The 11,047-nt window shown below is 41.6% G+C and overlaps 3 protein-coding genes across 4 annotated transcripts in view; 2 read left to right on the top strand and 1 right to left on the bottom strand.

Moving 5' to 3' along the window:
• Positions 1-2,775, top strand: part of LOC131881498 (BAI1-associated protein 3-like) — a 33,893-nt gene extending 31,118 nt beyond the window's left edge. For both annotated transcript variants that reach the window (XM_059228381.1, XM_059228389.1), the window contains 4 exons: positions 906-1,080; positions 1,755-1,875; positions 1,973-2,181; positions 2,267-2,775. In XM_059228381.1, the coding sequence (XP_059084364.1) occupies positions 906-1,080; positions 1,755-1,875; positions 1,973-2,181; positions 2,267-2,361 (600 nt within the window). In that variant the 3' untranslated portion in view covers positions 2,362-2,775. The remainder of the gene's footprint in view (positions 1-905; positions 1,081-1,754; positions 1,876-1,972; positions 2,182-2,266) is intronic.
• Positions 2,776-4,734: 1,959 nt separating this feature from the next.
• Positions 4,735-5,229, top strand: LOC131886320 (saposin-C-like). The gene is made up of 2 exons (XM_059234615.1): positions 4,735-4,982; positions 5,046-5,229. Exons 1-2 carry the CDS (start codon positions 4,815-4,817, stop codon positions 5,202-5,204), a joined length of 327 nt encoding a protein of 108 aa, XP_059090598.1. The 5' UTR covers positions 4,735-4,814; the 3' UTR covers positions 5,205-5,229.
• LOC131890056 (monocarboxylate transporter 14-like) lies at positions 5,216-7,060 on the bottom strand. Its single transcript, XM_059239330.1, has one exon. The coding sequence runs from the start codon at positions 7,058-7,060 to the stop codon at positions 6,068-6,070; it is 993 nt and encodes a 330-aa protein (XP_059095313.1). The 3' UTR covers positions 5,216-6,067.
• Positions 7,061-11,047: the final 3,987 nt, after the last annotated feature.

Genomic DNA, 11,047 nt, shown 5'->3' on the forward strand with positions numbered 1-11,047 from the left:
GGGGGGGGAGAGTCTAGGAAAGCATAACTTTTATCCATGTTTCTGTCTGTAGTGTACCCATAACGTGGATGTGGATGGCTTCCTGTGTTCGCCTCGTGCGAGACGAAGCAACAATTTGAGAGCAGAAAGGCTGAGAGACCGTTGAAACTCCCTTCTTTCTTCAACCAATCGACGTGGTTGGTAGTATGGCCTGTTCTTGTAGTAAGGCTTTGACAGGAATAGTTTAGGAGGAATGCAATAGTGGATTCCTCTCGATCAGAAAGAGACTGAGAGTCAAGAAACGGCAGAGACAGAAACAGAAACACAGATCGATCAGAGATGATGCTCTCAAAGAGATTTACTCCCCCTTTAGGCCAATATCTCGAATGCTTAGGTAACTTTCCAAGACAAACCGCCGTTCCGAGCGGGATTCACAAATGACGAATTCGAGAACCACCTGTAGTACGTACATGGATTGCTTGGTGTATTAAGGGGACCACTTTCCAAGGGTTTGAGGAGCATTGGGTGGGACTGCATCTTGTGGAAAAGTTGCAAAGTAGGAAGTGCCAGGGGAATTCGATTACTTCTCCCAAGACCAGCGCCCTTTGGTTTACGAAATCTATTGACTTTGCTCATTCATCCCTCTCCGATTCATTAGCCTTGTTCAAACACGGACAAGGCGAAGTATGTAGGCCTAGGCTAGCCCAGGCCTCTGTTCACTAGTACCGATCGTAGCGTGTCAAAATGACCCTTACTAAGGCAGGCACGGTCCAATGAAGGATCGACATATTGGTCCACCGCAGTCCATCTTTGACCTGTAGGTATTGATTGGATGTTGCATTTCGTGGTGCCTAATCCGCTTCCTAATATTGGTAGAAGGTTCCTCTCTCGTTCTCACACAAGGAGGTCTTCTTGTTCCGTTACAGAAAACCACCGATCAACTCATCGACAAGTTCCACCTGGAGCGTCTGGACCTGCAACAACGAATCCAATTTGACACACCTCTGTATGGCATCCTCACAGTTCGCGTCTATTTCAACCACGACTCGTTGTTCGTCGAGATCCTGAAAGCCAGGGACGTCATCCCATTGGACAGCAATGGTCAGTAGCCGTGTACTTTCTAATTCGATCATCGATGTCGTGTTGTTCCCATTCGAACCCGAGCATTTCCACGAAAGGGGCGCCATGTAAGCCATGTGGAAGTATACTTCATTAGCAGAGTGCCTCTTTCTTGGAACCGCTTCGGTTCTCCAACTCTTCCGTTTCATATGTGTACGTACTAAACAAACCCTCGTCGACCACTTCAACTGACAAAAACATTGGAATGAGCCCAATTGTGCTTCAAGGGGGGGATAGGGTGTTCCAGAAATCTGACCTATATGTGAGGATGACCGAACTAGCGGGAACGACATCTTGGGCCTATGACAATTGAGCCACAAGAAAATATTATTGCAGTCCAAGGCATTTTATCTTTCAAAAATAGACCTTCATTCCACATCTATCTTTTTAAGACCAAACGAACTCGACAAAAGTTCGCAATCCTTTTGAAAAGTTCAAGTTCCGGAAATGACTGGTCAGGCGGCCTAAGTAGTGGAGGAACGTGGAGATCCTCCCAAGATATTTTGAAGTTTACTTTATCGGAAGAAGGATGAAAAAAGGAGCGACTGAATCCTCTTGCTCATCATCCCACAATTCCCAAGCCCTCGCTCGGCTTTCCTCAAGGTCGCCTGTTACACGACCCTTGTTAAGAGATGTAATCCGTATTTATGTTTCAGGTTTAAGTGATCCTTTTGTTGTGATCGAGCTCTTGCCACAGCGGATCTTCAATTGCCACGAACAACAAACCAACATTCAAAAGGCCACCCTGAACCCGACCTTTGATGAGTGCTTTGAATTGTAAGTGTATTGTTGTAACCGTATCAATCGTTTCTGGACATCTTTGATCTCCGGCAATTCAAGGCCAGTCATAAAACGTGTTCCACGTTGATTGTAGCCCTGCCTCGACCTATCAATGTGTGGAACCTCATGCCATGCTACGTTTTACCATCTTCGACCACGATATCTTGTCCTACAATGACTTTGCTGGCGAGGCCTATTTGAGCTTGAACACGATCCCCGGAATCAATTGCGACAAATCCCAATGGGGTAGTTTCCATGGGCTGAAACAAATTCACCTGCCCCTAATGCTTCAGGATAGAAAAGGTAGTGTGTACTCGTATGTATGATGAAGGCCTTTTTCATTGGAGTCATTGGAGTCAAACTGATATTCAAATAACGATATTTTCAGACCATCCAATTCTTAAGACCTTGGAGGCTCGTGGAAGTGGGGACAAGTTGGCAATCGACTTTTTGAAAAATCAGAAAAGTCGAGCTGTCAATTAGGCTCTTTTCTCTTCGCCATAGAGCGGACTAAAGATGTCACCATATCAACGGAAAAAGTGTTCCATCAAATGGTTGGAATCAAGATGAATGACGAAAAAACACTCCAGGAGATTCGCTTTGTCATAATGTTGGCTTGATTTGAGTGCAATGACAAATCGATGACTGAATTTCTGAAGAAATGGAAACATACAAGAAGACGACTGTGATAAACGAACGACCTTAAATCAAATATCAGTAGATATTTTTCTTTATTTCAGTCAATGAAACCTTAACCGATGCAATGAAGTAAAGAGGCACGTGCTAGCTATCTACGTATTTCGACATGATCATAGCAAACTATATGCTCTAACCTAACCATAATATTTCTTCAATCTTCTTTAGTGTGAAATAAAACCGATTTCTTGGTTGCAGTCATTCGGATCCATCACAATCAATATGGGGCTTTCGTAGTCTTAGGTCACTACCCCATGCATCGTTTAAAAACATTATTAAGTCGTTAATAACATAAAACTGAAAGTTTTAAAGCAAAGCTTAGATATTTTTTTTTAAATTAAATTTTCCTTATCATCCTTCAATACGCCCTCTGTCGGCCGAAATGATTGGGGGTAACCCTTGCAAACATTGCAGATGTAGTCCCCGCACATTTTACCAATCTTGGGTAGTATAGAGGGTATGACAGCCATATGGTTGGCGTGCCAAAGCCACACCATTCTACTCAGCTGGGATTCAGGGCATGACAGGAGTTTGATGTGGAGGTTGGAGTCTCTTAACTGCGCAACAAGGTCTTTTTTTGTGACCCATCGAACACTGGTCTCCTCCACACCCATGGCCTTGGCCATCTTCCTCCTGCTCCTGCTTGGGTTCCTCTTGATCCTTCTCCTGCCCGGACCCTGTGCTTGACCCTGTCTACTGTTCCTCTAGCTATGACCCTGTTTTTAAATCAGAGACAGCTCGGTGGATGATTCCCAGGTCTTTAGCAATGCATGCATGAGACCTTCATCCACCGTGAGGTTAGTGATTACTGATCACAATTCTGTTTTGACATCCAATACGATGCTATTCAAGATGTTGAAAAATGTTTGTACGTCAAAACATTGTTCGGAGAAATAACCCTCTCTAAGTCTGGTCTTTGTGAGATGACCAATTATGACTGAAATCGGATTTTGTTAAGTTGAATATGCCGCATGGGTTAAGGTGGGATAAATGCGTCGACACATATTGCATAATTGCCATTTTTAGTGAAAAGCTTCTTCCTCGTCCGGTAAGTCTGGTCAGGAAAGCAAGATATAGAATAAGTCCATACAAAGTTCCGATACTTCGAATGCTCAAGTTTAGGATCACCGTGATGTTCCGTCTGTGGGTGAAAAAAGGTCGGGAAAGAGGTTCAAACCGAAGATAGTTTTTATGGGAGAAAACCGTTTTTACCATTGGACCGCACCATGTTCCCTTGTCCAAAATACTAGCTTTTCAAATGTTCAAGTTCATTACAAGCTTGTCTAGGCTACATCAAAGTAAAAGGAGAGTCCTCGGTAGCCCATGATACGCTTTGAGAGCATTTTTATTGTCCAGTTTTTCTGACTGTTGTCCACTGGTAGTAAATAAACTAGGGTGTTACTTTTTGTAATGAACTGAATGATAAAGAGTAGGGTCATAGTTCAAATTCGAAAAAGGAGTTGAAAACAAAAAAAAACCTTCTTGATTTTTTGGTCTTTTCAAATTTTGGTTATATTTCCTAACTCTTTTTCGCCTTGTTTTTTTTTTATTATTTTTACATTACAGAACAGTTTTAGCCGTTTTGTCATTTGTTCCTTATCTGTTTCCTTTTTAACCTGTTTTTCCTTCTGTTTTAATCTACTTTTGCGAAGCATCCAGAAGTTTTTTTTGCAATTTTTTCCTGTGATTTGGTTTTATGCTTTCACGGGTTTTACTAAACGCCACAAGGAATGTATCATTGAAATAAAAGATTATGATTGTTCCGACTGTTAGCCCACTTTACTCTGTACAATATTTAATCTACCAATCAATGGCATCGAGTATTCTTATATTGATGCGCCAATATTATTCATCATGGTATTCATTAACATGCCTGAACAACAAAAGAGGAAAAATTATTGGAGTACTTTCTGATCAGCAAAATTAGTCATGGAACAAGTAGTTCTTTTACTTCACTTTGGCCAGTGCCTTCAGTGATATACGAATCATTTATGCTTCAAACTTGGCTCATTGCTCTCCTTCAGAAAACTTGTCATGTATGTGCTCTTACCAGAACTAAAATGCTAGAACAGCATGACGCCGAGTTGTCCCTGACAAACTCAATTTGATGTATCACGACTAAAGACGGATCTAGCCCATCAAAATACCCAGAGTTGATGATGACTTCTATCTTATCTTACCCTTGAAGTGTGTTCTATTGGAGACTACTATGTGAAAATGACTCTTGTTAGCCTTTCAAAATGAAGGTGGCGGTTGTGTTGGCCTTTGCCTTCGTCTTTGGATCTGCTTGTGCATCGAATGAAGCCCGTTTCTCCGTTGAAACTAGGAATGGAACATATTGTGAGCTCTGTAAGGACGTGGTAGAATATTTTGACGGGGTCATCACAAAACCCGAAAACGAGGAATTTGTAAGGACAACACAAAGTTCGACCAGTCATGTTGGATAATACATTTTTATTGGATTCATATAGATCACCGAGGTTCTGAAGCAAGTCTGCACGCAATTCCCGGATCAAGAGACAGAATGTGAGATCCTCATCGAGGCTTACTACGATGACTTCATCGAGTTGATCGTCAATCTTTATTTCCTACCTGAAGAGGCCTGCACAGATCTTGGCCTTTGCTTTTGAGAAATAAACGATGAAAACTCGTCTATTTATTTCTTTACAAGGGAACATACATACATCCAATTTCAGATATAGTTTCAGAGAAAAGTCTCTATCCTGCTATCTGTATCCTTATCCTTATCCTTGCACCGAAAAATCGCGTACGATATTCCACAACAGAAGACCGTGGCCAGGAATCCCAATCCGCCACACCAGAAAGTAATCCTTGGATCGCCAAAATAAGCCGCCACACATCCAGCTAAGGGTGGAAAAATGGCCTTGGTGATGCCTTCGCAAAAGAGTAGCATGCCAAAGGCCTGAGGAAGGGCCTCTTTGGCTTGTATGTCGAGTATAACCACGCTTTGAATGGAAACAGCCGTGTTCCCGATTCCCGCCAGGACGCTCAAAATGACGTAGTGTTCCATGCATGTCTCAAATGGAAAACAAAGACAAGCCACTCCGGACATTCCCCAAAGAATCATGGTGATCAACAAAGGATTTGAGGAGGGCAAATCTACCACCCATCCCAAGGGCAAACGACCTAGAGCATTGTGAAGCTGAATAATAGCGATGATCATGGCTCTCGAGCCCATGGAAAGGTTTTGTTCCATTAAGTAATCCTGGAGGAAAAGAAAAGGGATGAAACTCGAAGCGCTGCCTAATCCATTGGCAAGACAAAAGAAGAAGAAAGCGGGATCTCGGATAAAATGAACTTCAATCACATCCTTGATGGTTTTCCAATGGGTTGGTTCTTTGACTTGCAAGGTGCTAATGTCAATGACAATATCCTTGAAATCCTCGTTGAGGCTGTAGCCTGACGATTTGGAAACCTTGTCCTCGTCCACTTTGCTTGGATCTATTTGGGATTCGTTAGAAGTTTTGGGTTCCTAGCACCTTTTGAGATCATCCTCAGGAGATTCGTTGATGTCGGAAACCGGATGTTGCGCTTCCTCAGCGATAAACGAATTTCTTCGAGGTTTATTCACGCTTCTTCTGATACTTCCGTCCCGATTAGGAACTTGCAACGTACATCCCATGCCGGATGGTGATCGATCCACCGAAGTATTTGAAAGTGAATCCAGATTGAGAAAAACATTGGATGGCCTTCTCTGTTTTAATTTGTCTTGGCTTCCTGGTTCATTGATCAATAGTGTTGTCAAGGGCAAGTCCAAGAAGTTGCTTTTGCGACGGTCGATGTTGTTAAGTCTTGGGCAACCATCCATGGCAAGAGCATCACCCTCATTGTCACGTGGAGGTCTCAAGAAAAGACAAAGCACAGGGCAGACAATAGAAATGGCACTTAGTGCGATAAAGGAATTGCACCATCCTACAAGGCCGATTAAGTAATTCGCCAAAGGAGCCAATACAAGCCCTCCCATGGGGCTCCCCAAGCGGGCAATGGTTGTGGCCAAGGCGATTCTCTCTCGAAAGAAATGGCCAATGAGAACCGAGGAAGGCAAGCACACCATCCCAGTTCCAATCCCGCCCAAGACTCCGAAGCTTATGACGAATGGAATAAAGTTCTGTGAGAAGCTGCAGATGAACATGGAAACCGAGAGTAGTATGCCTCCACCCATGGCCACTTTTTGGAACCCAGAGCGATCCATGAGATTGGTGATGCCTAATCCTATGAGTGATTTCACGCCATTGGACACGCTAGGTGCTAGAGCAATGGTCCAGGGATCAACGTTGAACTCTGTCTTGAGTGAATTAACGAACCCACCGAACGCCACAAGGATGCCATCAGGGATGAGGGTACAGAAGAAGCCCACAATGACGATGATCCAACCGTATCCTCCATCGTTCGTACCTTCAACTTGATCTTCCCTTCGATTTTTACTTGTTTGAGCTGGATCTCGGTGGATATTGGAACCCAACATCCCTACAGCTCAAACGAGAGTGAAAGAAATCCTGCTCTTAGATTTTCCTTTTAGGCTTACGTGGAACATGGATTCTCGTCAGTTGAACTTTCATTTAGATCCTTGAGTGGACTAGTGATTTTTTCAGCTTTGATCTTCTCGATTCAAAGCACATGCTTAATTCTTTTGAAGAATAAGACTAGGTTCTTGGATGTGTTTGGGGTAAGTGCGACGAAGAATTCCACAGATTGTTGCTTGAAACCTGACATCTTCCTGCCTAAAATCACTTTAGAGAGGAAGACGCAGACCTGTCGAAGATTTTTACAACCTAGTCCACATTTAGGGCGACGATTCATTATTTCTTTTAACGTAGTCGTCAAGAAATAATCGATGAAGAAGCTCAAGAATATGATTCAGCATTTTAAAGAACATACTGATGTGTTTGTTCTCCAAAGCGCGGTTCTTATGCATATATACTAGTTCCATTGTTGCTCTTTACTTTGGGTGTTCTTATGTGCAGGATTGCGAAAATTTGGTCCTTGATTGAAATCGGAAGAGGCAGATAAATGTCATAATGTGTCATACTTGATTAATTGAAAGTGAATTTCGAATGACATCTGGTTTGGCCAATTTGAAGAGGATTTGCAATGATGGAGTGCTTGGTTCTCATGTCAAGAGTCATGTTCTTATGGGTATTGAACTTTAAAGCTAATCATGCTAACTGGAAAATGCATCAATCCCCATTTCTGGGTCATGGCGAATGGAATAAAAAATCCAATTGCTTCAGTTGATTTACCCTTGACGAACCGTTGACGAAGGACTCGCTGACGGCGAACTTACTGAAGGCTTTTTTCTCTAACGCAAACTCTAAGAGAAGGATGAAACACCCTGTAGGTCATTTTGAAGTCGGTTGGGAAGCCAGAGACAATGTAGGACTGGTTCATTAAAGAATTAGTGAGGCACCAGTTAGTTGATGTTGTCTATCTTGATTTTCCCAAGGTATTTGATAAATTTGATCATGGCCTTTTGTTGGATAGAATCGTGGACAACTGTACACTGGACACATTTGACGCCGCCAAATGTACTCCAATAGCCGCTATCCAAGCCACGCAGATTCACTCGCCATAGACTTTCAAAATTATAGTGATGAACATGATAGGTTTTATGCTGTAGCTCAAGGACGCTGTATATAGAAGAATTCTCGCCAACCCGGTTTTTTTCTATGGTTCAAATTCTCAATTGTCCAAGTTGAGGTTAAGATGAACGGGTGATACAACATGGACGAACAAAGAAATTTGACTTGCGGGAATAAAAATTACGATTCAGTGAGTGAAAGGTGTTTTAACCACTGGTGAGCGAAAAAGGGCAAACTATTGCACGATCCTTGAATTCCAATGTTAATAATCTTGAATTATAAGCAATTCAATAAGTGAAAACTGGAGTGTAATGGCTGGAAATGATCAGCAGTGGCCTCTTTGAAAGGATGGAGGTTGAAAACCGATCCAAGGTAAGGCCTAAATCACCGTTTTAGTACCGTTTCTTAATGAGATCAAAGCCTACACCTCCAGTTAAATTGAGACCTCCATGATAGAATTCATGACATCGGGATCCACGGCAAGGTTCTTGATTGGATAAGAAGTTTCGTTCATGATAGAAAGCAAATTGTTAAGGTTAAGGGTATCCCTCAGCGACATATATGATGTCAGGTCGGGTGTTCCACAGGGCTCCATCTTTCGGCCCCTCCTTTTTATAATATTCGTTGCCCCGCTTCAAAAGCTTAGTATTACTGCCAGTCTCTCTTCTTCTGCTGATGATACAAAGTTAGTTTCTAGTACGAACGGCCAAGGCTGCACTAGCCTTGCAAAGGACCTAGATCGAATCTACTTTTGGGTCGCCTAGAGTAACATGGCCTTGATCGGAGTGAAATCCGTTCAATGACCTTTGGGTCGATGCCATCAAAGTCTCTCTCCACTGGTAGATAATGAAGGTAAAAATATTCGGCAACTCTCATCCATGAAAGATTTAAGTGCTGGATAAAAATGTCCAAGATGATGGAGACAGTGCTACCAGGTCTCTGGGCTCTGAACATACGAGAATACCTCTCGAAACATGCCAGATTCGAACCAGAACATGCCCAAAACCATGCCTGAAAGAAATAACAAATGCCATCTTTTATTAGCTATTTCTATGCTCCAGAGGAAAAAGGCAACAACCAACAGACTTTCTGAAAATATGCAATTATAGATGGGCAAAACTATTTCAAAGTGTTTTCTCCAAAACGAGTCAAATTTTAAGAAATTGATATTTTGAAACTATTCCATCGAAATTTTTAGATAGGTAAAAAATCAGTCTTGCAGCCAAGATTTTTGTTCAATTGAGCAATTACGGCATTATCATATTCTTAACTTGAATTGAAGTATACTAATTACTTTTGCAACAAACTGTCATTTGGACACTTTAACCTTGATATTTAGGGATTTAGGGAGTTTTAAAACAAATTTCCTTCAACTTGTAAAGAAAAATGTACTAAACGAGTTAGTGCAGCCGAGCAGTCTAAGAGGCAGTGTGAACAAGACAAGAATTTCTCTTAAGGAGTTCTGTGTTCAAACTCCGGTCTCATTTTGGAAAAAGGTAAGTAAAGAGAATGGAATCAAGGACCTCTCTCAAGCAAAAACTCTGCGCTAGCCATTTTATCACGTTGCCTCCGCTTAAAAGATTACCTTCCGACACCAGGGTTTGAAACCATGGCACCTGGGGATTGCTTGGTTTACACTACTTCTAGTCGGCCGGACATGTAAGGAAATATAGCACTTTCTAGCAGAATAGTCACAATTTCCTAGAAAACATGCCATATCTGTAAATCATGTCAAAAAAAATCTCAATCCCTTAAGTACACTTGGTTATAACTTATAAAAAAATTTTTCTTACAATATCCTTTGTGTAGACGGAGAATAACGTAATTCGGGGATTTGATAGATATTGGAGAACAATAGTTTAGCATATAATAGTTTCCTCAGACAAAAAGTGGTAGATGCCAAAATAGACATCTAAGGAAAACATTGCAGTCCCATCAAACATGTAAACTAGTGTTGTCGCGAGTCCTTTGGTTATTTTACTTTTTGTCGGACTCGAGTCCTGCAAAAGACTCGAGTCCTGTAGAGGTCAAGAAAAATGACTCGTCTTACAAAATTCTAAGAAAAATGATGGGTTTTTTTACAAGTCCGGACTCGAGTCCTCTCAATTTTTCCAAAATTGAGCAATAGACTCTAGCCCGGACTATCCCCAGCAATCGTGTCATCGCAACAAGAAGCCCATATTGTTCAATTGTCCTTTTTGCAACATATTTCTCAAGTTCTTAAAAACCCTCCTGGCAGACTCCCAAAACATGCCAAAAATATGCTAGACTAGAAAACCATACCAAATTTGTTTTATACATACCACAGGGCTCCCAAAAAGGAATATAAAAATAAAGCTAAACGTGTGGATGGAAGTTTAAGTCCAGAAGAAGTTCCACAATGCCAACTCTGGACAACTCGATTGTTCAACCGCATTTTGAATATACTTTGCCTGTCTGTGCTCCAACTAATTCAACAATAGTTGAAAAAGTCGAACAGGCCCAAAGATGCCGTGTGTCCCAACTAAACGTTTAACGAGTATTTTTTTCATCTTTTCATGATTGTAAAAAAAGTTAACACAAGGAAAGTATTCCATTGGTTTGACGAGAAGAAAATCAGGGTTACATTTTGAGGCTAACTTACGGGTTTCCGTCATGGAGCTAGAAATGTCAAACCGCAGAGAAAATGTAGGTTACTAACCCTAGTCACAGGCTCCCATAATTATTTTTTTGATCCCATCAGTTGCAAATAAGTCATTTCATTTGTGGCGGAACTTTTTTAAAAATCGGGGAGAAATTCTGTGAACATTTTTTCTCCTCGTTTAACAAAGAAGAAAGTACCGTTAAAGGGAGGGCAAAAAACATTCCGTTACCGATACCGTTACTCAAACCCT

Source organism: Tigriopus californicus, chromosome 1 (genome assembly GCF_007210705.1).
Source record: "Tigriopus californicus strain San Diego chromosome 1, Tcal_SD_v2.1, whole genome shotgun sequence".
Classification (NCBI taxonomy): domain Eukaryota; kingdom Metazoa; phylum Arthropoda; class Copepoda; order Harpacticoida; family Harpacticidae; genus Tigriopus; species Tigriopus californicus.